This window comes from Alternaria incomplexa (genome assembly GCF_024043165.1).
Source record: "Alternaria incomplexa strain BMP 0042 chromosome Unknown scaffold_11, whole genome shotgun sequence".
In the NCBI taxonomy this organism is placed as follows: Eukaryota; Fungi; Ascomycota; class Dothideomycetes; order Pleosporales; family Pleosporaceae; genus Alternaria; species Alternaria incomplexa.
Genome location: NW_026249860.1, coordinates 345158 through 371875, shown reverse-complemented (window position 1 = coordinate 371875; position 26718 = coordinate 345158). Strand labels below are relative to the sequence as shown.

Here is a 26718-nt window from a genome sequence, read left to right as displayed (position 1 = left end):
TCACGTATGAGGTATAGCACAAGTAAATATTTACCGAGATACTCATCTGAGTCTCGCAATAGCCCACCAATTATCCTTCTCATATCCCGACTCCAACACAACCCCACCAGCCTGCTCAATGTCCCCCTCAAGCTCCCCTTTCCGATACAAATGATAGTATCTCAAGAACGTCTTATCGCCGTCCGGCTTCGACGCCTCTTCCTCGTCAGCCTGACTCTCATCCTTCTTCTTCTTCCGCCCCTTCTCCTTCTCTTTCTTCCGCTTCAAGACCCACGGCACCATGACGTCCTGCTCGTGACCCTCGTCCCAGCCTCTTCTACTGTCTTTCTGTTCAAGTGCCCAGACATAGATCAGTGCTCTGCCACCCTCCAGTCCAGCACCTCCACCTTGGTTCGACGGTGACGAAGGCCGCAGTAAATCCAAAACACACTTCACAGCTTCTACTCTCCGTGCCGGCGTGGACAAATGATGGATGACCGCTATCGAAATAGCAAAATCAAAAACCCCATCTGGATGAGGCAGAGAGAGGTTGTCTGCTACGACCACATCGTGCGGTTCATGTTGTTTCGCGATTTTGACAAGGTTTGTAGATCTGTATCGACGTTAACTTTTAAGCACAAAAGCCATGACGAGTCGTAGGATAGTCAATCTAGTGAACAATAAAATAGAACATACCGATCACTACCCACAATCCACACTTTCTTATTGACAGCCAAATACTTCCCATTTCCACATCCGACATCTGCGCCTATAGCGCCATCATGTTGTTCTTTCAGGAAACGCTCGACTATGGGCCAGGGCTAGCATTCGCGTTAGTCGTGCATGCGGTTTTGGAATATTTGTGACGGGTGGACGCACACCTTGTAGCGAGTGGAAGAAAAGTGGGATGCAATTTCTTCATAGACAGAGTGTACGTGCTCGGCTTCATAAGATGCGCCTTGGGTCTCTGAGGTTGCCATGGTGGTTATTGCATCGGTGGGTGAGTGGAGTTGTGACTGCAGGGAGTGCTGATGTGCGTCGTGTGGTGGTGGATGGGGAAACGGCCAATGGGGGGTGGAGGGGGTGCCAAGACGCTATTTGGATATGCGAGTGTGCGTCTTGAGCGCTCCGTCTTTCGTGCTCTACACTGACAAACTCTCACGATGTCATGAAAACGTCTCGTGTGAAGGCTCAGCGTTGAGACAACTTTTAAACTACCTGGCAGATATCGAAAAATGACCACTATGTCTGGCAAAATAGCAAGCACCTATCCCAGAACGCGATGATGCTGAAGCTTGCATCGCATGCACCCCTTTTCTTTCTCCGCCCTGATTAAGAGACGGCCTCGCTCATCAAACTACGACATTTTCTGCTCAAGATGTTGTAGCCTAAGGCTTTGAGCGTTCTGATTGCTTTTCTTAGCATGAATCTTCACGAAGGCTGTGTGTATGCTACTCAAGTTATCGAAATCTGGGCTATGTCCTTATCTCCATTCTACCGGATGCGACAACTTCAGACTTGCGGCAACTACAGGGCATGTCACATCGCGTTCATCGTGTCCGCTTCCGCCTTTCTTTGGGTGCATGTCAAACGATGGCAAGAGGACAATGGCGGTTGACGTCCCATCCATTGTTCCTTTGTGGCGGTCATCTTGTGGCTTTTAAACTCGCAGTTTCCCGTCATCGATGCCAGTACTTTGTGAACACTATCGTCTTCTTTTCCAAACCTCGGGTCAATTCAGATATTCTTACAGAAATTTCACATCCAAGATGGCCACTCCTAGGGTATATAGAGCCCCAGCGGGCAGTCGACGAAGCGCCCGTATCCCGGCGGCTATAACCGGTACTCCAGCTAACGCGCGTGTTAGCCTTCGTTCGGACTTGCAGGAGAATCGGGACCGCATAGTATGTTCGTCCCCGAGCTTGATTGTTCTTACTGATCATCTCTTAGGCTGCACGTATAAGTAAGAGATGGCTTATACGTGGGCGTGCTAGGCCACAGAGAAGCAGAGGCTTCACAACTGGTACCAACTGGTGCTACATCAACGCCGCGCTCCAGGCCTTGATGCATCAGCCCCAGTTACTGAACTGGCTCCAAAACCATAATCGCCCGGTCAGACGAGGCACTGGTGGCAGTAACATACGTAATGCCTGTCATGCAAATCCTCCACTGTATTGGGGAGCAGCTGCCGGTAATGCGGTGCCAGATTGTACTGGATGCATGATGAGAGAGCTGGTCAACACTTATTGGGCTAACACTCCCAACGCCACAGTCGCCCCCAACATACCAAGAATACAAGGAATCGCATTGGCTGGGGATGTCGCGCAGTTGGCCGCCAACGGCCAGGATCTAGTTCAGCTGGACTCTAACGACTTTTATCAGGTGATTCTGCAACGCTTGCAAGTCGCCAGTGAGTGAGTAAACGCCCATGTGTACACTATTGACATGCATACTCACCAGTTCCAGGACGCAAGAATGGGAAGAAGACTTCCGCGCACTATTCCAGCTCGACAGACAAGAGAACGGCCGATGTATAACATGTGGTCACGAAAGACTCATTGCGCGGATTCCAGAAACAGGCATCCTTCTAAATGTGCCCACGGCCACAACAACTTTCAACGCAGCGTTGTCTAGATTCTTCCAAGAGCGTAGAACGTTTCACTGTGCCATATGTGTAGCTGATACTATCCATCTGGTCACGACCAGTATTCAAGCTGGCCCTCAAATCCTTAAGATCAAACTCGCCATCTTCCAAATGAAAAAGGCAGAAAAGAAAGACAAAAACGGCAATCCGCAGCCTGCTACAGAACACAAGATCAACCACCGCATGGCTCACCCCAACATACTCGACCTAACTCAATATCAAGAGAATGCCCATCTTCCCCTCCGCTACCGGCTATCTAGTGTCATCTCCCACTCTGGCGAAGGAACAGAGACCGCAGGCGGACACTACATTGCGAGTGTTCGCGGCCCAGGCGACCGCATTACTTGCATCTCTGATTCTACGACTGAGATATTTACACAGGCTCAATTCGAGGCAAGCCCACAGGTGGCGGGAATATCTCCCCCAGCAAAGGATGTGTATGTACTTACCTATCTGAGGGATGACGGGAGGTTGCAACGAGAGATGAAAAATCTCGAGTCGACGCTGAATTGATGGGGAGTGGTAAGTTCGAATTGGCAGTTTCCCTCTTTTTTAGGTATGCATGTATTGTAGTAACTGCTTTTAATCACCCATGCCGTTACAGCATCGTTATTTTGAGTACGATGGACCAGTCGTGACATCTAAAGCATGTATTCCAGTGCGGTTGCCCGCGCAAGTGGGATCTGCGGGCCCGCCTGCTGAATGACGTCTTCGATCTTGGAGCTGGAACTGTGAAATTGGTCTCTCATCGCCAGTACCAAAAGCACGGCACGTGCAGAAACTTTGTCAATTCCGACTACGAGGGCGCGTTCTGGCCGCGAAGTGGATGCTCCAAATGAGATGGCTGGAGGCTAGAGGGGCCAAAAACACGCTAAATTGCGGCATGCGCTCTCGCGACGCGTCAAGCTTCCGACACTGCGCTCAGAGCCAGCAACGCGGAAAACAGTGGGCGACCTTCGATACACACGCAACAATTCCACATACTCCCAACTGGGATGGAAGTGCTGGGTTACAGCGCCATACTTCGAAGTGGCATGGTCGTTCTGACCCCTCTGAACCAGCTTGTTGGGTAGCCTCCGACGCATCTTTTGGTTATGCGGGCTTCAGGTCCTATGGTCAGGATCAGGAGTTCGCCTCTGATGAGCTTGAAGCTGACGAGAAAACAATGGCAATAAAGAAGAGACGGTAGCAACTTAGTGAGTACAGGGAGGCATCACGACTAGCGAATCCAGAATATACTGAATCGATCATTCCTCTCCGAGAACGCCGGCAAGTATCAAGCGAAACAAGACATCCGTTAGATCCTCGGCGTTCAAGTATTTGCACCTGCATAGACACTCGAAGTAAAAGAGCAACAAGAAGTATTCATTGTTTATCGCCGCTTTCACACTTCCGTTTCCAAATATGGGTGTTTAGCCGGCGGCGCATCACTGGACGATGGCGCTGCATGATTAGATGGAACTTCATCAACCCATATTGCGCCGCGTACTGGATCGCGAGTTTTCGGTAGAAGAAGCCCTCTGCCGCGTGGCGCCCACGGTTCCTACAAGATTCAGATCGCCTGCAAAGAATCCCAGACGCTTGGCTGTCTGCACCTTACAGCACCTCATACCCAACACGCTTCAACGCATACCACGCCTTCAGACCACCAGCGATGTACATATCGACGCTTCTCACGACCATTCTCTTCGCGACTGCCGCTCTTGCAACACCTTACCCTTGGGCTGCACCACAAGCCAGCATCGCCCCTTCACCCAGCGGAATGCGTAAGCACAACCGCACGCATAGCCACAGGCACAAAGAACCGACACCGACGTTTAAAGAGCCATGCAAATGCGCTATGCCGATTGTGCCGATGAACTTACTCAGCACGAATGAGAAGTGCCTGATGAAGCATGCTGCTGAGATGGGCTGCTACATGAGCTCCAATGGTGGATGCCCGTCGCCGGCGCCTGCTGTAAGTATGCTGCTAGAGGGGAAGGAGGTTTGCTGACGAGGTGTAGTGTGGACTTGGGCCGCTGCCGGGCATTCCGATGCACTAGACAGCGATGTAAAGAGGTGTTCAAAATTATCGATTGGTTATTGGTAGGGAAGCGACTAAGTCGATTGCCATACGTATCGCGCCTCGCCGATCATGCACGGAATTTACTTATGCATATACCTCTCAAGAGACCTCCCAAAGCCCTACCATCCCCGAATCTTTCGCAGCACATCTTGCTGTCATATGAGGTTCCCGGTGACACTACTCAGCCCTCCTTCTCTTTCCTTGAGTGCCACCAACACTACCATCCAATGCCCTCTTGCTGACACCCGCATCTCTAACCACCCTTAGTCTGTCCTTCTTCAATGCCCCAGCATGTCTGCCTGCGACTTCTTTATCTGGACAGCCACTCTCGCCAGGCTCGATCAGCGGCTCAATGTTTGCCTTCTTCAGCAGCGCAGGGACTTCGCTAAGCATGGCTTTGTACCGACCTTTCTCTCGGCACCAAAGTATGAGTGCGGTCAGCGGACCGGCATCCACACCTGTAGGCAACGACTGCAAGCCATGGGCGAGGGCAAGAAGCGGGTAGTCGATTTTCTCCCATACATCGTAGATCCACCCTTCAGCAGTATAGCTCGAAGTCAAGTCGACAACCGTGGAATCGATGACCGGAGCGGGTGTAGGTGATGGTGTATCCTTCCCGACTTCATCGATATCCATCTCTTCGACCTTAACGCAATCCCTCTTCTTGGCAACCTTAGCTGCCTGTGCAATACTGTTTGCCATCATAATCTCATCGCCCTGAAGCCCTCGCGTCATGATAAGGAAATCCCGTATCAGGGTCCCAGTCACACCCGCCCTTGTCAATCGCTTAGCTGCATGACCCCAGTAGTAGTGTTGAGGAAAGTACGACAGTAGCTCCATGATCGTGAACTCGGTGTCCTCAAGGAGGGTTATGTCGGCCATAACGGATGTCGCGACACTCTTGAATGGACAAAACTGGTTCTTGTCTTTGACTCCATCATCTTGGTTCTGAAGCAATACAATATGCTTGTTCTCCGATGTAGTCGGGTCCGGCATGGCAAGCATCATCAGCTCGGGAATGGGTGACTTGAGTCTACGTTGTGAGCGCATTGCGCCAGTCCCTCGCCAGTTCATACCAGGCGTGGGAATAAAGTCCACCTCAGGCTTGGTCTCTTTGCATGATAGCCATCGCCAAGCATCGCAGATGTCGAAAACCTTGTCCGGGCAATCCCGGGCTTCGCTCCATGGGTAAGTGACAACGGGCGCGAGGGTGTCAGAGTCGATGGGGCTGGAAAGCTCATAGCTGCCGAGCTGCTCGTTTGTAGCATTAGAGGGGGCGTGGGAGTCGATCTGACCCTTCCACGGCAATGTCCAATCAGCTCCATCGAAGTTGAAGATGTCGGCGTCACTACCATCGCTGAGCTTAAGCATTTCGGGCAACATGCCATACTCGGGGTGCAGCTCGCCACCTGGTACATACTTGTGGAGACCTTGTTGATGGAGTTCTTCGCACGTAAGCGGCATTGGCCCAACCGGTGTAAGCTTGAACGCTTGACGATACGGGTCGAAGGCGATGGGCAGGAGACCAGACCATGAGACATGCTTCCACCCCATAGGGAGCACGAGCTTCTGGACCAGGGTGAAATCTGGCAAGCCGCCGATGATCGGGACGAAGGCCTGATGAAAGAGAAGGCGTGGGTCCATAGAAGGATATGGGTATGACGGATGTGTGCTGCCTCCGGGCGGATATTGCAGCTGCTATGACAGCGAGTGAACAGTGGGCAGTCCATTGAAGGGTACAGGGTCGGCCTTGATAGGCTCAGTGCTGAAGCTGAACTCTGGATGTGCCGAAGACTCCGTTGGTTTCGTCGCGGGCAACAATTTGCGAAGAGTCTTGGGCGCCGCGAGTGGTACTTGAATACTGTCTTGAATGAAGGAAAGCGGTTAGCAAATGCACTGATATCACTAGGAAAGCAGTACTTACATGATGGCTTGGGCTGTGTGCGCAGTCTGGTACTGCGACGTGTGGCCGTCGGGTTCAGAGACTCTTCAAGTTCGCGAGCCAGTCTCGCATCAGCCCCGGTATCATCCTTGGGAGTCTGGGAGATTATAGGCTCTAACCCGTCATCGTTCGCATTGTCTTCGTCAACAGGAGACTGCGCCGGTACCGAAAACGTGTTGGTAGTGTGATTTGCCGTCACTAGGGCAGTTTTAACGTCGTTCTTGGCCTCCTCGAGGGAAGTCTGCCATGATAGCTCCTCTTGCGCAGAGCTAGCTGAAGGGATAGCTCGTGTATAGTTGTGAAACGTCGGCGTTTCTGGGGATGGTAGTCCATGCCAAAGGAGCGGAACGCGGTTCTTCTTGGGCGTGGATGGCTGCTCAAGCTGCCCTACACCTCTGTCCTCGCTGTTGGCGCTAACAGTCTGACTGTATGGCTTCTGGTCGCCGGAGTCACTCTTGCCGTCGAACACGTTGTAGAGGCGTGACAATGCTGCGTCGCGTCGTCGATTATGCTTTGCAGTCTCCACCGCCGCAGTACCAGAAGCGCGGCTTTCAATGCGTTGCTGGTAGCTTGAATACTCGTCGGAGAGATCATCGTGAGCTTCAGGTACAACCTGCGGCGAGTTGACGTTGCCTGTCTACGTGTTAGTGTCCGGCTCGCGCCCGATCAATCAAGCAGATAAACTCACTGGAGCTGATATAGGCCTCCCTGGTGGGAGAGGGCGTACGCCAAGTATGTCCCATGGCTTTTGGCGATTGCGTACTTGCAGTAGTAAAGTGCGGATCGGTGGAAGAAAGCATGCTGGGCGCATTCAAGTCAAAAGCTCTCGATTAGCGTTGTAGTGAGGACGAGGAGTGGTGATAAGAGCGATGATATCAATATGCCGAATGGGGAAGATGAGGATGACGAGAGATGCTGGCTTTACCTTCACTTCTTGCGCACGGACGCGTCGTTGTGAGCGCTAGCCGCGTGGAAATGGAGGTGACGGCGACAAGGCATGAGAGGAAAAACGCTCTTCCAGTCGTTTGGGAGATTGCATGGAATAGAGTGTGCGATAGTATATCAAGATGTGAGCAGAGGATTTTGAAATAAAGACGAATGTAGACTTGACAGACGACAATGCCATCTTGATTTGCTATTACGAGTCAATGTTGACAGACAGCGCTTTGTACCAACTGCAATAGAACAAAGCTGAGCTAACACCTACATGTGTCTACCATGTAGTGCCCAATGCGCCAATAGCTGGGCCTTCGCCATCGAAGAATTCCTCATCCAATAGGCTGAGCAGTACCTGTTGGCCCACCCACTGTTCTTCAGCCGCAGGCCTGATCCTCTCCGGAGGCAATACAAAGCCAAAGTCACCGGTGTCGGGCAGTTCGATGGTCATGGAGAACTTGGCGCGACCAATGGTGTACACATGGTCGATAGACGCACCGGTTGTCGGGTACAAGGTTGCTCCACTAGGGCCGTAGGTGTAGGTAGTCGCATTGGTCGAGTAGTAGGCAATGTTTTCGCTCATCAGGGCAGCGGCCTTGGTCCACATACCGAGCTCTGGTGCATAGAGAGTCTCCTTGTGGCCGAATGGGTACAGGATCAGCTGGGAGTAGCTGTGCCAGTCAATGTACAGCTTAATGCCTTGCTCATCGCGGATCTTGCGGATCAGGTTGTCCATGCCCAAATTCTCAGGCGTGTCGCGGGGCGCTTCTCCCCTGTATGTTTGCGAGCATGGGTCTGTCGAAGCTCCGCGTGGGTCAGCATCCCAGTTTCTGTTATTACATGTCAGTATGTGCCATACGCATAGGGCAGAAACTTCGCTTACGTCTCCCAGTTGCGGTTCACATCGCGACCATAGCAGGTCTGGTTGGCAGCGTTCTCTGGTGGCGGCATACGGTTCTTGCGCCATAGGCGGTCGTCTGTCTGAGAAAAGACGAAGCCTAGCATGGATTAGCAACAACCAGTGGATCTATCTTTGGTGATGGGACATACCATCGGGGTTGACAAAGGGGAACATGTAGATGTCGTAGTTATCCAGAATGGCTTGCGTGTAGTTGTTGCCTGCCTTGTATTCGTAGGTGAGGGCCTTGGCGATATACTCAATGGTCATTGCAGTGATCCATTCACGAGCGTGAACAGTTCCGTGATAGATGACCGCAGGCTTTCCTGGACCGTCTTTTCCATAGAGATGAACGCCGAACATGTCGCGCCCCTCAAAAGATGTTCCAGTGCTCGTCCAGTTCGAATTGTCTGGGAAGGATTCCTGGAGATCGCGCCACCACGTAATGTGCTAACAATGGTCAGTCAGCTTTGGATCGAATCGCAGTGATACATCACCTACGTCTTCATACGGGTGGTAGCTATCAAACCACGCATCTTCTGAACCGTTGGTTTGCCTCTTCCAGGCCTTCTTGACGTGCGACTCCCGGGCGATAGAATCGGCCAGATTCTCATGCAAGGTTCGGGACTTGAGCCCCAAAGCCTTGAAGGCGTCCAACTGCTCGGGTGCAATAAGAACATCCAGGTTTCCACGAATCTCGTTTAGAGTTTCGTGAGGAACAGCAGCAAGAGCTCGCTTTGCTGCAGCATATTGGGATCCAGTAGCTCGGACGCGATGGACTTGGTACCCATCATATGTACGAGGCTGTGGACTGCGGATAGTCGCACCTGCAACGAGGGATAGCCAGGCAAGGCTGAGTACGAACTTCATGATGTTGTTCCGCCACGGAAGCGATCAATTGACGAGCGTGAGGTATTCAAGATTGTAGAAGATGGGCCTTATATAGCTGACCATCTTCCTCACCTGGGCGCATTTTAGTTTGCTGGCACCATGATAAGCACAAAGCGTGTTCTTCCAAGCCCTGACCATGGACATTGGCAGCTCAACGTGCGCACGGTGACATGGTTGATGTTGCCCAAGAGCCCGGTTAATCATGGATGAAGTGTAATCGGGACGTTTCCCCAAGATGTGGTGGCCTTGACCTGCCAGTTCTGCACTAGACCTGCCATGGCATTCCTGGGCGAGGGGTAGCAACGTCATCTGCGGGCTTACTTTGTTCGTGAGTAAATACGTTATTTCGGTGGAGGTAAGCCGAGCAGGTTCTGTCGCGTTGTGTCTACATGCATAGGTTGCGGCGCAGCAGGCTGGGCGGAGTTGCTGCTCAGGCGGGCTCTATGGATGTCCTCCGCAAATTGCCCAAGTGCGACGATGGCAGGGCCAGGAACAATATAGTGGGATCTGAGCATCTTCAGGCAATCATTGTACCGAACGACCCTGCGAACTGGTCGTACTGTAATGCACCGACCCGGATGCCGCAAGGAAATGAGGGGAAGCCGCGGATAGAGTGAAGAACCTTGGAATAATCTCCGGACGGAAGCGGCGCTAGTGCGGAACCGGATAAGCGGCTTCCCCGACGGATTGGCCTCAAGTGCTGCGGCTGCCGACCCCATCCGTGACCCCAATCATCGCATCGCATCACATCACATCAGCGACTGCAGCATCGACCAGGATACGAATGCCATGGAGAACTGCAACTATTGTTTTCTTGAGGCCAACTGTTTGCCAACCAATACGGCCACCGTATGCTACATCCAGAGCTTGCAGAAACATTTGCCATCCAGCAATCTAAAGTCGTCCGCAGACATTCAAGTATCGACTTTACCAGCAGATGATTAAAGTGCAGTAATGTCTGTCATTAAGGTTGTTACATTGGAAACACAGCTCAAGAGCCAGAACCTCACGTCAAAACGTCTACATCGTTGGCGCCGGAGATTTTGCTTCATGCTACACGATGATGAGAAGCAATCGACAGGCCGGGATGTATATCTTGAGTCTGTGCAATGTCGGTTATCAGGTCGCATTCGTCGCATCACCAGAATCAGTCTGTCTTGAATCTTCTTACGAGCATTGAAACAAAGAGTCGAACAATGTTCGACTCGACGTCTTTGTTTCCTTGTCGCCTCGGCCTCCACACACTCCTCTAGACGTGCGGTCCTCCTGTTGTATACACAGTGTCTTTAGTACACATAACGGCGAGTGAAAACAATACTGGCAAGCAGGTGCTGAACTTTCACTCCTCCACGGTAAACTCCCCTTCTTTCGATTTGATATTATCCCACGAATCTCAACTTCAGTGAGCACAACTCAACTGTCTCACCCCTGACCAGCCAAAGCAACTGTTTTACCCTATACTCAGGCTGCATTGAAACCATGTCTCCAATCACATTCACGCGGGACGAAGTCCAGGATATGCTCGACCGAGCACAATTAAATGCCGGCCATCTCTTCGCGAACCTCCCAGACGTGCGCGAACTGCTTCAAACACAGCATCAAGAGAGCCTGATGGAATGCAACTCCCGGGGTATTGATCAAATGAAGGTGCTTCATCAATCAATGCATGAGGAGTGCAAGATCATCGATGGCCACAACAAACACCGCCTTGGGAAGGCGAGAACCGCCTTCAATGATCGCGTTATCGACCCCATGATTGCAGTAGAATACAGGGAAGAAGAAAATATCCCGGCAGACCTCCAGTGGTATCCACTACACGCTGAGGTTGCAATCCACGATGGGTACGCTGTAGCTCATCTCTTTGATCAGCCTGAAAGTGACGAAGAAGACAACCAAAATTATCCAGATGAACAACCTGCCTTCATTGGAAATGGAAACGAAATCCCAATTCCTGTCGCTCACCAAGACATTGCTTCCAGTAAGATTGTCAAAAGGAAACCGATTTCCGAAGGAAGGAAATCCACTGGCCCAGGTACCCCATACTATGATAAACTGAAGGATGCGCCTTCGGCTTGGCTAGATCTTCCCCATGGCAACCTAACTTTGGCAGAAACACTTGCTTTCATTCCGCATGCCATCAAATCCTTCGACATCATGGACCGTTTTCTCCACAATGGCGCCCTATCTGGGACCTTCGCAGACATGATTAACCATTACCGAGACATGCCGTACGGTCCGATTACAAACAATACGATATATCGGATGATGAAAGGACCAATGGTTCATCGCGAGAAGACCGAACCGACTTACGAGAACTGGACAGTTGCCAAACATACGAATTTACCGAGACCCGCTGGATTTGATCCAACCAGTGTCAACGTAGCAGGCTTTGATCCACCTTACAACTTCAATTCCCGTGAAAGGACTGTAGCGGCGACTCAACCACCTCCTAGCATTCCGTTTCGCGATATGGCAAACGGTGTCAAGATTATGCCGTCAGGGCATGATGCGCTAGATCTTACACGATGTGTGCAATATTGCGTGAAGAATAACGATTCGAGCTGGCTATATCCTCAAGATTTCCAGAACCTGGTTGCTCACCTCGGGGGTGCTTCTACTGTGCACCCACACCATCACGACGATGCTGCAATTCGGAGACACACTTCCGAAAAGAAGCGGAACAATGCGAAGCGAGCCGGTGCACGACAGCGTGATAGGAATGGGCGCCTCATGAAACAGCCGAAGGACTTCGTGGTTGACTCGGATGAAGAAGAGCTACTGGATGGAGAATCTGAAGAGGAGTCTGAAGCAGATCTAGATAACTTCGATTTTGATGCTTTGGACATTGACGACGACGAGCCAGTCACTGCCACCAAGAAGGGTTCGAGGCGTAAGAACGTCATGAAAGATGACACGTCGGACGAAGATGAACTCACGCCGCGCACCCGTAACTCATCGAAACGCAAGCGTACTTCCAACAAAGACGACGAAGACACATCAACCAAGCAAAAGTCCAAGCGAAGCAAGAAGACGTCGCCAAGGACGCCTGCCCGTCGATCACCAAGGACTCGGTCGTCATCATGCCTTAACAAAGAGGTGCTGCCTGAAGCGCTCGACTCTGATTCTGACTCTGAGGCTTATGCCGGCCCCAAGAAGCGCACCAAGAAGGCCAAGGTTAGCACACGATCGTCTCCTCGCGGTCAGCGCTTCGGTGGCTCATATAACTCCAAGGACGCCCTAGATAGCGAGGAAGAAGAAGATAACGAAGCGGATGAGAGTGAGGTGGGAAACACTCCGGCTTCGAACAGGCGGATTCTCACTCCGGCGGAGATGCGTATGGTTGGCCGGACGGGAAACATGGGTGCAGACAATGTTGTCAAGGATGACGAAAGCGATATGGGAGAAGATGCCTCTGAAGATGACGGGAACTCTGATTGGTGAGATGAGCGCATCCATATTGGCGGTCATGACTCTTAGCATTAGTGATGATGTAGTTTCTTCTAATTTTCCCTCCTTTTGCGGCAATGCATAGCTTATGTACATAGCATGTAGATGCCTTAATCTACATATCCACACAGTTCTATTGATTTTCGAAGGTTCTCTGTCTTTTCGCAGTGCTCTCACAGGCACAGCACTCTACATAGTTATCACAGTGAAAGCGTGCTAATATCTTCCAGGACGAGCATCTCTCATGATATCCCCGCCCTTCTCATCTATGCTATTTTGACTGCTTCCAGTTTCTAGATACGGTAAGGACAAGCAACCATTCGCTAAGACGGTGAGGAGGTGCGCGCTAAGTCGTTGCCTTGGCAATAACGGGCTCCACGCTCACTTTTGTCCAACCCACAAAGCCAAACTGAGTTCTCACACTACAGTCACACTTAATTCTCTCTGTTACTCCAATCCACCTCACCTTGCACGCAGGAAACATCATTCCGGAAGTATCGGCGACGGGCTGTCGGCATCATGGCTTGCGGTTCGGTCGCCACGCTCAGCACTGTCGAGACAAGGACTGGCGGCAACGAACCTACCGTACCGTCTTCGAGGCAGCACAATAGGCTTCATGGCTATGGTCAACTTGTTGGCGTCTCTAGCGTTCCACTCATCGGCTCAGAGCGTCCAAATGCTCCAGGTAAACCCCCTCGAATCTGCAGCGATCTTGCACTCACCTTGCGCAGTCACAACCATGCTTCCTCCTGCTGTCAACGTTCCGCAGTCTTCACGTCCAGTCACTACGCCAGCCGATGAGTATGCCAGACTCACCCGTAGGCAGCGACGCGACGCCAGAGAGAAGAAGCGTATCCAGAAAGCCGCGCGGGCCGCTAGAGACGAGCTTTACAGAGCCAGACAGGTCGTCAAGGACGCACAAGAAGTAGCTCGAGCTGCCAGGGAACATGCTTCTCGATACTGTCGCATACCGGCTTCCAAGAATACGAGAGCTATCTCTTCGACCCCGCGTGCTATCAACCCCAAGAAGTCTAAGAGCAAGTCCGCTGACTCAGTTCATTCGGATCCTGTAGACATGGACGAGACTTGGTCGTGGATCAAGGAGAGCTCTTCATCAGCTTCTCAGAATGGCAGCGCGCGTGATCGTCACTGATCTTCTTGGATACGGCGGTGGATTGGACCTCATTATGGCAAGGGTGTTCTCTTTGTGAAGGCTGTGAACCGTTTTAGCTGCATCCCATACACCGAGTGTGTCTATAATCGGAAGGTGAGGGTATAAGGATTGGGCGATGTTCTGCGAAGTGTCAGTGGCCTGGAAGCTTGTCTAGCAACTTACGGATGCGAGGGCACTTCCGTGTCTTTGCTCCCCGAGATGGACAAGCAATTAACAGCTTCGTCTCACATCTTAGAAAAGCAAAAATGTGAAACACACCACTGAACCGAAGATCTTGTGGGGCGAAAATCGTGCATTACATACATTGTGAAGGCTAGCGCTGGTTCGTAGCTGGCCTGCAGTCCACTCATGCAGCCGCCATGTGAATTGCGCCTGCTGTCCCCGGGCCAGGGCCCGCCACCCCCGCTTACTAACCCCAACCTGACCTCCAATATCAGCTGCCTTGCGGTTTTCTTCCTGCTTCCTCCCTCTCATGCTGCGCTCTCATAATCACGTTTCTCGCTTGTGATGCGCGTTTTATTTCGCGGCGGTAGGCACGGCGCTGCCGACGATGCCCGGGCCCGCTTTCGGCGATAGCGCCTACCTGATTACCCGAAGAGCAAGTCACCACCCCCCAGCCGCTACTGTGAACCATGGAAGCAGTCGATCAACACGCGCGTTTAGAAGGTCCTTACAGGGATACAAACCCTTTCTCCCTGGGTAACATCACACTTTTACTGCTACGTCGTCGCACAATGGGGCAAATCTCTCGTTTGTCTCTCACGTCCACCACTGCCTATTGAGGTCATTCTCACCATGGTGAAAACGGAGGACGTGAGAGGATCATCGTATAGCTCGGCGTACAATAGCTTTGTGGCTCTACATCACCACCCTGAGGGCTCAAGACTTCAATGCGAGCCTTGGATTGCAACTCAACCAGACAGTCAAAAGCTACACTCCGACAACGCCCACGACACCCACACCACTACGCATTGCGCAAAAGAGCCACTATCACCAACCATCCGGCCGCCTCACTATGGCTCCAGCTCATTTACACTCACAGCGCGTTGGGAACCCACACAAGTATGGTTTCCACAAGTCGAAAAGAACAGAAGACGCACGCGCAGTGCCCAGCTACCAGCAGAAGACTCACTTCCACGGCTACTTCAACGGCACCCCGCCACCCGATCCACCTCATATAGCGCCGATCATTCCTACACAACAAAGACGAATTCCGCTGGCGCCCTACTTTCATGAGAATGTTGCGATGAATGCGCAGGCTGCGGCGTACGAAGATGCTGTCACCACTAGAGTCTGGCGTAACGAGTGGGAAGTCGTGCCAGAAAACTTTGGCCCATCTCGACCTCTGCTCCTTCTCAACCGGCCTGCGAACGTCGATCTAATGAGTCACACGTGGGAAACGGAGTTAGTCCATCTGTGCCACTGGGATCAATACCACGAGCCAGAAGGCGTGCTTTCTCAACGTCTGGCAAAAGAGAGAAGGATTAGGAAAAAGGAGCGGCTCTTGGGAAACAGCAGATTCGAGCAAGATAAGAGACGCAAGAAGGTGAAGCTGGCAGCTACGACTGTGGAGGTTATCGATTTGACTCAAGATAATCCTGTTGAAGGTGGAAACTTCCCGAGTTATGCTGGCATCAAGGAAGTTTGGAACTATCCGCCGGGATATTTTCCGAGCTCAAAGGGCTTTTGAAGCTGCTAGTCCTCTGAGTCCAGCATTGGTACGCCTTTAATCATGGCACATTCAGAAAGTCTTGGAGATACTGTACGATATCAGCATGAAAGCCAGATCATATTCACTTCCTTCAGAATGTCCTCGTTCTTCAGTTCTTTCAAGGCGACGACTTTCGGCGCAGGAATGAAACTCTCTTATCGAACATACTAAGGGATACGAAGCCATGGTAGAATAGGCTTCACCGCAACGGTCAGTGAAACTTAGTTTACTCTCTTCGTATTCACTCTGCTTGCTGTTGCGCCTCAAGTATATCAACCGCCCTACTCTGCCCTTGGCACAGACCCACCACCTCGCAACTTACCACCACTCTCGCTAGAATCTACTAGAATCGACTGTAACTATCCCGAAGATAGTATGAGTTTCACGGAGCCTGATCCACGCTACACGCCATCACCACACGGAAACTCAATGCAAGCGGGCCCTGGAGGTTCGCCTGCGCCACATCAACTCCCTAGAAAGAAGGGTGATGACACAGCAGTGCTGAAAGCTCCAGCGAGAGGAAAGCCTCGCGCTCAATTCCTGGTTGACATTCCGGCCCACGAGTATCAGCTGCCTAATGGTGGACCGATCAATGCAACTCTCGTGGATCTTATCGTAATACTCCCACAATGGTTCCGCAATCCTGCTGTCGCATGGCGCATGTTGTGTAACGGCATCACTGCTGCAGTACACTTTGCAATTCTGGACAAGCATCGTCACCTCGGCTTGACCAGTTCCGAGGAAGGAGAGCGCGCCCGTGACCACATCTCGGACACGTATCGAAAGACGATGCGCAGAATCTACCCAACCTGGACCAAGGCGAAGCATCACGTCCCGGGTAACTGGGACAAGTCGGTGATGTGCATCAACAATTTCCTCCCGGAGGCTGCAAAGAAAGCTGATTATGTTCCACCGCCGTCAATACCATTCAAGAACTTAGCGATTGGTCTGAAGAGTCTGCCCGTGGATGACGACATGGGTGATCTTACTCGCGCATTGGTATTCGCGCTACAGTACCAGAAGCTTGATGAGCACGGCCAGCTGACGGACTTTATGTTCCCGGATGATATCCAGCTCATTCTCAGATGCATTGGTCCCACTGAAACTACCCGAGATCGTTACGATGAGGCTGTCATAAGTCGGTACTCCGAAGCGGTTCGAGTGGCAGAAAGTGAGCGTCGTAAGCAGCTGAATGAACAGCGGCGCCAGCGACAGGCTGCCGAGGAGGAGGCTGCTCAGTCCGTTCCCTGTTTCTATCCTGGGCAGCCTTCGCCGCTTGGAGGAGCCTTTCCGATGGATCCACTGGCTCAACAGCAAATGCAGCCAATGGTCGGCTTCTCGTCCTGGGACGAAGGGTACAGCAGCATGCCTCCGACGGGAATGGGCGTTTTAATGCCGAATGCTGTACAGCATCCACCGACGATGGAAGCCAACTCCCAAGATCTACTCCAGTGGCCTCCGCAGATGCAGTCACAACCCCAAGAGTACAACGGGTTGAAATTCAATGAGCACAGCTATAGCCACGCATTCCAAGCGCACCCAGTACGATCGAGGTCGCAAGACGCCGCTGCAGCAGTAGCATCAGAGCTCGTGTACCAGGCTTCTCAGCCAGCCCAGGTGGACTTGCCCGCCATCCCCGATATTTGCATACCCGAAGGCTATGTACAAGACGACAACGCTTTCCCCGACTCTTGGCTATACCTCGATCCCCAGGAAGCAGCAGGGCAAGTTGATGCACTCATGGCAGCAAACCAGACCTTTGACTACAGCGACGTGGAACGATTGGCGTCGACGTCGCTTGTACCCCGCTTTAATTATCATCCTGGCATGCCTTTGCTGGATTGTCCGGAGGCGCAAGATCCGAAGGATTGGGGCGAGCTCGCTCGTGCGGCGCGATGGGCACGGACTCATGCGTATCCTGGTGGCCGTGAGTTCACGGTCGGGGATATCGATGCTGTGTTAGCTTATTTCGAAGGTCCGGGGGCGCAGTGTGATCAAGACAGAAGTTGATCTGCTTATCGGAATTTTATGTGTAAGTGATCTGAGATTATACCTGATTGCCGCCTCGTTAGGAATTCATGTGAAGGCGGATATAGTCAAGATGTAAATTCGCCTTGAGCAATACTGTTTCCCAAAGATAGAACGTCAATACACGGTCGAAATGGGATAACATCAGTTCTGCGACGCAACTTCCTTCCGCTTGGGGTAATATGCAGTGATTCTGACATGTCTAGCATTGGCGCGTTTTGCGCATGAGTCTCTAGGGCTGACACGCATCTTGCGTGACGTCGGCTGGTACCCCTCTTTCCTTAGCACATAAGCCTCAGTATAAAGCTACAAGATTAGCATGTACATTGGACTATGAACTTACAACTGCTTTCGTGCAATCCATCCACTTGTCTGTAAGCGATACTCAACCACGAAATTGAACCACTTCAGACTGCGTCGTCCAACCCTTTCGAACCACCAATATGCGGGCTCTTCGCTACTATGGGGCCGAGGACATGCGTCTGGAACACGACGTTCCAGAGCCGGTATGTGATGCCCATCAAGTGAAGATTCGACCTTCCTTTTGTGGGATCTGCGGGTCCGACCTGCACTTCTACTGCATACCGGATGCTCTTCCTTTCAAAGACACGCCTCATCCGATCACCGGCGAGACATGGCCTGTAACTCTCGGGCATGAGTTCTCTGGGGACATCGTCGAGGTCGGAGCGCAGGTGCGCAAAGGTCTCAAGGTTGGAGACAGAGTGGCCGTCCAGCCTACCATTTGCTGCGAGCAATGCGTTTCGTGCAAAGGTGGCTTTACCAATTGTTGCGATTCGTTTGGGTTCGTGGGAATCATGGGTTGGGGAGGTGGGTTATCGGATCGGGTGTGCGTAGATGCGCAGTTCGTGTTCAAACTGCCTGAGAAGATAACGTCAGAAATTGGAGGTAAGACAGTCGGGAAGCTCACTTGAGGTAGGGAAGGACACTGACAGATTGGCGTAGCTTTGGTTGAACCGCTTGCAGTTGCCTGGCATGCTGTCGAACAGTCGGCCGCCAAAGCAGGGGACAACATCTTGGTTATCGGCGCTGGCCCGATTGGTTTAGCCATTCTCCAATGCCTGAAAGCCTTGGATACTGCCCAGGTGATCGTTGCAGAAGTTGCTCAGAATCGAAGGAACTTAGCTCTACACTTTGGAGCTACAGCGGCGATCGATCCGACGGACGAAGACATGGTCTCCAGATGCAAGATGCTGTGCAATGACCAAGGCCCTGACGTTGCTTTTGACTGCGCTGGAGTAGCTGCCAGTATCAAGTCCGCGTGTCTATCAGTTCGAAGCAGGGGAACGGTGGTGAATGTTGCCCAGTGGGGCAAAGAGATGCCCTTCAACCCAGACAATCTGTTGGTTGGCGAAAAGAGGCTGGTTACAGGTAAGCCATCACGCGAAACCATTGGAATGATTCGAAGCCTTGCTGACTTGTTCCGAGCGCTGAGTTACACCAGTGAGGATTTCGAGCGAGTTATTGACGCGCTGGATAAAGGAGCGATCGATGCGAAGAAGATGATCACGCGCACAATCTCGATGGATAGAGTGGTGGAAGATGGTATCCTCGCGCTGCTATACGAGAAGGATAAACATATCAAGATACTCGTCGATGTCGGAAAGTAGGAGTATTGCGGTCGACAAGTAATGTTGATGGCATGGAAGCAGCAATATCCGACGCGTGAATGACGCGCGACAAGAAACTGGGGACGGGTGGCAAGCACGGGCCATAATAACGCCAAGATCTTCACACTGGTCGCTTCCTCTCGACGTTCTCTACTTTTCCTTGCAAAAGCTGATTACTACTGGATCTATTAGATGCTACCGCCGGAGTGATGTGTACAGCCGCTTGATTTAGCCCCATGGTCAGCATACGAACATAGGATCTGCGCAACCGACTGTCCAGCTACCTCCGAAATTTCCTGTCCAGCGTTGGATCGACCTTCGCGACTGTCTTCAGACTCAAGTTCGCATTACCTACTGGCAATAAGGCTTGGTGGCACTAGCAAGAGATAGCAGTGAATAGCGGGACTCGTTTATGATTATTCCTCAGGTCGTGTGATCGTTACTAGGATCTAAGAGAGCCAACAGCTCAAGTAGCTATACCGATGTTCCCCCGATGCCCATGAAGAGACTCCTGATCTCCTTCGCTTGCATCTCCTGTTATGGTCTCCTGCAAATCCGATTCATCAGCGCGATGCTGCAGCCCCATCGGTTTGAGCCACAGGTGACTCGTATCATCGTCTAGCCGCTCGAACCCGTCGTCGCTGACAGCTTTCGGCCCACTGGACTTTGACTCAGCATTCGAGGACTTCTTTTTCCCTGACGCGTGAGGTGTTGCTGCGGAGCGACCGAGAAGTGGATGCATCAGAGGCACGCATGCGAGGACTACGGCGAGGCATGGCTCCAGGCCACTGAAGATATTGGCTTTGGGGATCGTATAGGTGATATCGGTAAAGTCCATGCTGGATAGGACGGAGATGCGAAAGGCGCTGACGATACAGGTACTGCTCCGGTTAGATCAGAGCTGACGACAGCATCTCAATTCGACTCACAAAGTACCCAGGCCAAAAACGGCGACGAGAGTCACTCTTTTGTACGTCGCCATTTGCAGTTGATATAACGGACGCATGGGCAGAAGAAGCACCATGACGTCGGTGACCAAGTTGATGACTCCGGTAATCGTGAATGAGGTGACTTGATCGCCACAGCTTCCTCCAGGAATCGATTTATCCCAATTGTAGGCGAAGGGCCGGCAAATCAGACAGCCAGCGAGGATGGTTGCGATTGTCCAAGCAACGATGATGACCATGGTCACGTAGGAGCTCCAGACCACCCATCGGATCGGAAAGATCAGAATATACAGAGACAGAATAGAAATCTTGGTACAGCTAAGACTCAGAACCCACAGAAACTGCAGGGGTATGATGAGCTGCGAGAGCTTGGTGATAGGTTCGAGGCCGTACGCTACTACGATGTTCTGGACGTGATCGTAGCCAATGCCGGCATGAAAGACTCCGGTAATACTGATAGATTGCAGGCCGATAGCGAAAATCTGCAAAGTGTTAGTAGTGTTGGCGATATCCGGAGCTGAATTTCTTACACAGGCGGCAATGATGAAGTAGTCGGCAATTGTCCATCTTTTGTGAGCAATCGCGTGAGCGATCAGTCGTAGGGCGACGGCCAGTGCAGCAAGAATTGAGAAGCTGAATGCGACACCCAGTACTGCTCTCTGGTCATGAGTTCGAATAGGAAATGTGGTGGTCATGTTGTCGTGCAGATCCCGATGTAGTACTCTGGTGTGCGACTCACGCGCCGACGTCTGTATCGTCGCAGGCTCGGAGGTGTATAAACAAGCTGGTCCACCGCGGGAAGATCGATCTTGGGGAGGAGCTGGGCATATGAGCTGCCGACTTCCCCGTGCGAAGCCTCGCATTTCTGTTTGCGCACCCCATGTCTTTTCCCGCGCTGATCAAGATACCCCTTGGCTTAGGATTCCAACAAGAAATCCTTCGCAGGCCTGAAGAGCCGTTCCTCACCCGACGTGCCGGCTCAGGCGTTCACCCCGACTGGGCCCACGGCACTAAAACCGTGACAGCGGCCCCATCCGGCTAGGCTTTGGGGCATATTCTGTGCGGTGTCGTATTCTCGTTGCTGATAGGACGCGTGACCTGCCTTTCCTCTTGTACAAGACCTGCGCATGCAGGTTCTCCCATCCGAGCTTGCCCACTACGCTTCAGGCCCTGGGGAGGGCGGGCTACCGTGTAAAATCCGGATAAAGCGTGTGCCGCGACGCGAACGGTTTCGCCATGCATACCCGAGCAGATCTATATCAGAGCCTCTCAGCCCACGCGCGCACGCAGCGCTTGGTTGATGTGTAATGCGATGCTGTCCGGGGAACGTTTCGGGTCTTCCGATTTTGATCACGTCAGTGATGGCGGCAGCTGTGATGGGAGTCTAGTCGCAAGAAGAAGAGCCCATCACGCGCAATACGAGGGCATGGCGCCGAGACACTGCCGTCCAGATCCGAACAAGCTGTTATCACGATTTCGGGGCTTCATACGCGAAAGGTGGCCGTTGTTGCCAAGTGCCGGCTGGGCTAACTCGTTTTGGACATGGCTCCAGGAACAATCCACTTGAGTAATGCCGTGCATGCACGTATCCGCCATTCTGGACACCTACAAGTGGTTGTGTCGCCCACAGCTTTCGTGGGTTCCTTCAGCCATGTCCAGCCTTGTCGTGACCGTCCTTCTGGCCGTGAGTGCCCTTACCGCACTTTACCTTTACACCAACAAGAGCAAAGATGCATCCGAGAAGCCCCTCCTCAAGCTGCCCCTCATTGGTGATCTCCATAGCTCGCCAATCGAGAAACCACTGGTAAACTGGAGCGCTTGGTCGAAACAACACGGCCCGATTACGGTTCCCAAGCTGTTTGGAATTGTGCCCATTGTCGTGCTCAACTCGTACGAGGCCGTCACTGAACTCTTCAGTCGTCGTAGCCAATGGTACAGCAACCGACCGGCCTCAGTGAGCATGGAGATGATTACTGGGGCTGGGCCAGGTCGTTCTCGATTTACGCTGATGCACGACTATGACGATCACCTTAAACTACACCACCGCATTCTTTCACCAAGTCTTGGTGCGCCGGCGGCAAGCAAGTATCAACCTCTTATGGAACTCGAGGCTAAGCAACTGCTCTTCGATCTCATCGCTGCTTTGGAGAAGTCCAAAGATGATTCCACAATCACCACGAAGACGATATATCCTCTGCTCGAGCGGACCCAGTCCAGTGTCATCCTTGCCCTCCATTACGGTCTCCGCATACCCAAGTTCGAAGAGCCAATCCTGCATGAAGTCATTGCAATTCAAGCGAAGGTCACACATCTGGCCGCGAATCCGCAGCTCCCGGATCTTATGCCAGTCCTTCGACACTTGCCTACTTTCATCTCCCCGTGGCAGCAGTATGCTGACAAGCTTTACGCGGCTCAGGTCAAGCTCTACATGCGCCTCTTCCACCATGGTAGAGATGCGCCAGGCTGGAATGCGACAAAGCAAGCAATCGCATCCGCACCGAAATATGCTCCTACCGACTCGCCAGTATCCGATCTTGACCTTGCCTTCACACTCGCGACATCTATTCAGGGTGGTATGGAAACGTCCCCTCGTCAGATTCTCTGGCTCTTCGTCGCAGCAATGCACAATCCGGAGATCATGACCCGTGCGCATGAACTACTAGACAGAGTCGTTGGCAGAGAGCGTCTCCCTACATTCTCGGACCGTCACAACCTCGCCTACGTTGACGCTATAGCACATGAATTATTCAGATGGCGACCCATATCTCCTGGTTCTATTCCGCGCCGTGCTGATCGCGCGGATGAGTTCGCTGGCGTGAAGATTGCCAAGGGTGTGACCATCATGGCGAACGCGTGGGCCATCGGCCGCGACGAGGCAGTCTTCGATCCTTCGCTTGGTGATGCACAGGAATTTGTTCCTGAGCGCTGGTTGCGTGATGGGAAGGTCCGCGGTGATCTGCCACTCCCTGTGTTTGGCCAAGGTCGAAGGATATGTCAAGGAAAGCGTGTCGCTACTGACGGAACATTCATGAATATCGCAAATCTGCTATGGGCGTTTGATGTGGAAGCCATACAGGGAGAAGAGGTGGATCCATGGCAAATGATAGTCGTTGGCTTCATGACTGAGCCAAGGCCATTTAGGTTCCGTCTGAAGCCTCGAGGACCATGGGTGTTGGATGCGGTGAGGAGGGAGTGGGAAAGTACCGAGAAAAGTCTAGAAGGAGTGATGGGCACCGCGAACGACGTCGAGAATTAGGATCCATGCCTAATTTGGTCTGCCTCCTTCGTACTTGATCACTATACCGGAGTCGAACGTCGTCCCATCAGAGCAGTCCGGGCTTACAGGGCCGAATACGATGCCTGCAGCGACCCAGCTTCCCCGATAGACTCGCCGTTGAATGCCGGCGAATTAGCGTATCTGCTGGTCCGATAGTTCTTGGACCCTGGATCATGTATAGGCGTTCGCCTTAGATAGCTCAGTATATGGAGAGGTTACATCCACTGAAACCACACTTCCCCTTTATCCTGAGACCCATCATGACCCAGAGTTTGCGCGGCTCCGTAGTCTCGTTATTGGATGCAAGGTATTGCGAAGATTTTCTTCAATATCTGCGCGCCGCTGACCGGTGCCATCCCATGATCGTCTTTGGCCAGAGAGGTCTCGACTGCTGAGTCGTGGTTACGGTCCGATCCCGTTCCTCGCCAATCACGACCTTGCGGTGAGACAAGGGAAGGAGAATCAGCCTAGCCATGTCATGCGTGTGGGTGCGCGAGCAAAACCTGCGTGCGGGACACCTTGGCGAATTGAGTGAGGCCTGAAGATATCGGGTTACAGCAAATGGAGCCCTCGGGTTTGATGGGCATTGCTAGTGTGCGTTGTGGCAATGAAAACGCACATTACTCATGTGCATGCTGTGACCTACCTCAAAGCAGCGCCATTTAGTAATCTGGCATATAATGCTGGCTTCGCAAAGATGTTGCCGATGACCATATTGCGCTGTTGCGATATCCACTGTGTATTGAAACGTTATCATATTGGTTCGGAAAAAGACCCACGGAGAGAAACCGAGCCGTTCCGTAACGGGAGACCTAGGTAATGGCGTAACGACCTGGAGCGTCGTAGCTGGCTTGCGAAGCACCTAGCAGCAGTAGCAAAACTTAAAGTAATAGGCTTTCCATTATACACGGCTGTCGGAGGCGGTGAATCTGCAGTAATGGATAGTAGCCCTGGGGGTATCCAATCTGCGACAGCCCTGAAAGGCTTGTGTACGCCTAGCCTCTCAGCACTCGGTGCAACGCGGGAATTCTGGATCCAATGCAGGTTGCACTCGTGTGTTGACCTTGCATGCAAACTCCGTTGTCGGTCTCTTGAAGCTGTGGAAGGAACTTCTCTGTAAGAAGCGGCTGCGCTGCGCTGGGCCACAGTAAATTGATCGATGACGACAGAGTCACGTGATGTGACTTAGCGTGTTCTGCACTTCCCTAGGTACTGTCGCTACAACATCGACTGTTCAAGTCCGCTCATTGACCCCTCCTGCATTCATCCTCGCACCATACTGTCCGCCTGTTCTGTTGTACACGCCAATGATCTGATCTCGCTTCTCACAATCTGGAAGCTTCGATCGTTATGTTGAGCTTCCGCGTACGCGTCGCTGGGCGTGCAGATCCCGACGCGTCGCAAAGTTTCGTCAAGCGCCTTGATGGCGTGTCGTTCAGACCCCCGGAACAGCCAGCCGTCGACAAGTGTAGCAAACGTAGCTCATTTGGAACTCCCTGGCTTTCGAAATCAATAGTCATTCTCTATCAGACTGCAACTGTCTATGGTATCGCATATGCCTCTCCGTCGGCGTCCCAGTTGTCGTACACTTTTCCCACGCAGATGGCACAAACGAGAACATTGTGCGGTCTCGGTCTCGATGAATTTCTATGCTTTTGGAGGACCCCTTACTCCTCGGACGCCACCCGGTGGCGTTTGTCCTCTCGCTCGTCGATCTACCCTGATTTATCGATGTCAGTGTATTCGCAAACAGAACTGTCTCGAAGACGTACCTTAGATTGTACTGTCCTCCCTTGAAGTGCGCCTGCGCGTGCCCGGCTCAGATGAAAAGGTTGTCCCCAGCCGTTAATATTACCCGGGTCTTCTCCGGTATCGCAATAGTTTCCTCGTCCTCTTTTATTCGCTGCCCACCGGGGCCGTTCATTATGGACAGACACTGCTGGATGTGCAGCTCATCCCGAAACACCATCTCTCCTACTGCATCCCAATCCATATCTTGAGGAGACCCGACAAGTACAACTGGCGCATCTGGATCCGCTTTTGCTCTGCTTGATGTGACAGCGCCCAGTCGGTCCCCGGCCCCGGTCTTGACGCGTATTACATAGCGCAACCTGTACGACTGCGGGGGATGCATCTCGAAGACCTCCTTGATCAAAGGCAGATGGGTTTCCTCCATGTATGACTGGAAATGCTCCGGGGTGACTTCTGGGCGACGGGAGTAGAAACAAAGAACTGATACCGTCATGGTGTCGGTGCGTAGTGTCGGCAGCAAATCTTTGCTTTTCGATTCGAAAGTTATGACAGAAAGAGGTTAAGGTGCGTGTGGTAGTAGAATGCTGTGGACAATAGAAAAGCTGAAGTTTATGGCAGAGAAGAACCGGCTTGGGGCTTGTCCGAGTCAACAAATCACACACGGCTTCTCAGGAGCTAGATGAGATCTGCTTATCTTCAATGGACAACGATGCCCTATGGGTGGGACTACAACACACCTTGACCGTGTCGAAGCCTTGCACGGATAACAAGACGAATTCGGCGATTGCGACAACGTTGCGCCCTGTTGGGAAGGGTGGGTTGTGGGTCGGTGGACAACGTTTCGCGCCGGAGCCATTTCCGGCAGCAGGGTCCCGTCCTCATTCGCTTTGCGATGTTCCCCTTACTTGCGACTTCCAATGCTGAAGTGTGGCTGTTGATATACGTGCAGCTTTCACACTGTGCCGCGTAAGGCAATAGGTATACCAAGGAAGTGCGCGGGATGCCACACTGGTGAAACGCCCTCCCGTCATCTCAGTGGCTGGTTGTGGATGCGGGGCGTCGCGACTACCCCTTCACGTGAACTACAACACCCCTTGCAGAAGGTATCGTCGGAACTGTCTTTTTGAGTCTGCACACGAATCAGTGAGGGAAACTATCCCGACGCGCACTGTTCATGGGCATGCTCAGGTGATGGTCAAGAAAGTGCCGTGTAAGCGCTGCAGGACCGGAGTCCTTATAGCTGGCAAGGGCAAAAGCTCCATGACCCTTGTATGTTCGAGAAGTCGGCTAATAACAAGATCGGTGCTCACTCGGAACCAGTTCTCTGAGGCGATGGCCTTTTGCGAGCGGGATTTTTGATTTTCGCATAGCAATGTTGATCATTGCAGCGTCTCGAGCG

At 52.3% G+C, this 26718-nt stretch overlaps 11 protein-coding genes across 11 annotated transcripts; 6 read left to right on the top strand and 5 right to left on the bottom strand.

The window, feature by feature from the left end:
• Positions 1-42: 42 nt before the first annotated feature.
• Positions 43-959, bottom strand: J4E90_007533 (uncharacterized protein; the record flags this gene model as incomplete). The annotated part of the gene is made up of 3 exons (XM_051437068.1): positions 43-592; positions 676-800; positions 861-959. The coding sequence occupies 3 exons, from the start codon at positions 957-959 to the stop codon at positions 43-45; spliced, it is 774 nt and encodes a 257-aa protein (XP_051288814.1).
• A 1243-nt stretch (positions 960-2202) lies between these two features.
• Positions 2203-3136, top strand: J4E90_007532 (uncharacterized protein; the record flags this gene model as incomplete). Its single annotated transcript, XM_051437067.1, has 2 exons — positions 2203-2393; positions 2446-3136. 2 exons carry the CDS (start codon positions 2203-2205, stop codon positions 3134-3136), a joined length of 882 nt encoding a protein of 293 aa, XP_051288813.1.
• A 1729-nt stretch (positions 3137-4865) lies between these two features.
• J4E90_007531 (uncharacterized protein) lies at positions 4866-6332 on the bottom strand (the record flags this gene model as incomplete). The annotated part of the gene is made up of 1 exon (XM_051437066.1): positions 4866-6332. One exon carries the CDS (start codon positions 6330-6332, stop codon positions 4866-4868), a length of 1467 nt encoding a protein of 488 aa, XP_051288812.1.
• A 54-nt stretch (positions 6333-6386) lies between these two features.
• J4E90_007530 (uncharacterized protein) lies at positions 6387-7430 on the bottom strand (the record flags this gene model as incomplete). Its single annotated transcript, XM_051437065.1, has 3 exons — positions 6387-6553; positions 6613-7263; positions 7319-7430. The coding sequence occupies 3 exons, from the start codon at positions 7428-7430 to the stop codon at positions 6387-6389; spliced, it is 930 nt and encodes a 309-aa protein (XP_051288811.1).
• A 413-nt stretch (positions 7431-7843) lies between these two features.
• On the bottom strand, positions 7844-9334 carry J4E90_007529 (uncharacterized protein; the record flags this gene model as incomplete). Its single annotated transcript, XM_051437064.1, has 4 exons — positions 7844-8396; positions 8450-8564; positions 8617-8914; positions 8966-9334. 4 exons carry the CDS (start codon positions 9332-9334, stop codon positions 7844-7846), a joined length of 1335 nt encoding a protein of 444 aa, XP_051288810.1.
• Positions 9335-10834: 1500 nt separating this feature from the next.
• On the top strand, positions 10835-12796 carry J4E90_007528 (uncharacterized protein; the record flags this gene model as incomplete). The annotated part of the gene is made up of 1 exon (XM_051437063.1): positions 10835-12796. One exon carries the CDS (start codon positions 10835-10837, stop codon positions 12794-12796), a length of 1962 nt encoding a protein of 653 aa, XP_051288809.1.
• Positions 12797-14991: 2195 nt separating this feature from the next.
• Positions 14992-15666, top strand: J4E90_007527 (uncharacterized protein; the record flags this gene model as incomplete). The annotated part of the gene is made up of 1 exon (XM_051437062.1): positions 14992-15666. The coding sequence occupies one exon, from the start codon at positions 14992-14994 to the stop codon at positions 15664-15666; it is 675 nt and encodes a 224-aa protein (XP_051288808.1).
• A 450-nt stretch (positions 15667-16116) lies between these two features.
• On the top strand, positions 16117-17697 carry J4E90_007526 (uncharacterized protein; the record flags this gene model as incomplete). The annotated part of the gene is made up of 1 exon (XM_051437061.1): positions 16117-17697. One exon carries the CDS (start codon positions 16117-16119, stop codon positions 17695-17697), a length of 1581 nt encoding a protein of 526 aa, XP_051288807.1.
• An 833-nt stretch (positions 17698-18530) lies between these two features.
• Positions 18531-19343, top strand: J4E90_007525 (uncharacterized protein; the record flags this gene model as incomplete). Its single annotated transcript, XM_051437060.1, has 2 exons — positions 18531-18534; positions 18700-19343. The coding sequence occupies 2 exons, from the start codon at positions 18531-18533 to the stop codon at positions 19341-19343; spliced, it is 648 nt and encodes a 215-aa protein (XP_051288806.1).
• A 2598-nt stretch (positions 19344-21941) lies between these two features.
• J4E90_007524 (uncharacterized protein) lies at positions 21942-23546 on the top strand (the record flags this gene model as incomplete). The annotated part of the gene is made up of 1 exon (XM_051437059.1): positions 21942-23546. The coding sequence occupies one exon, from the start codon at positions 21942-21944 to the stop codon at positions 23544-23546; it is 1605 nt and encodes a 534-aa protein (XP_051288805.1).
• Positions 23547-25234: 1688 nt separating this feature from the next.
• On the bottom strand, positions 25235-25812 carry J4E90_007523 (uncharacterized protein; the record flags this gene model as incomplete). The annotated part of the gene is made up of 2 exons (XM_051437058.1): positions 25235-25282; positions 25423-25812. 2 exons carry the CDS (start codon positions 25810-25812, stop codon positions 25235-25237), a joined length of 438 nt encoding a protein of 145 aa, XP_051288804.1.
• Positions 25813-26718: the final 906 nt, after the last annotated feature.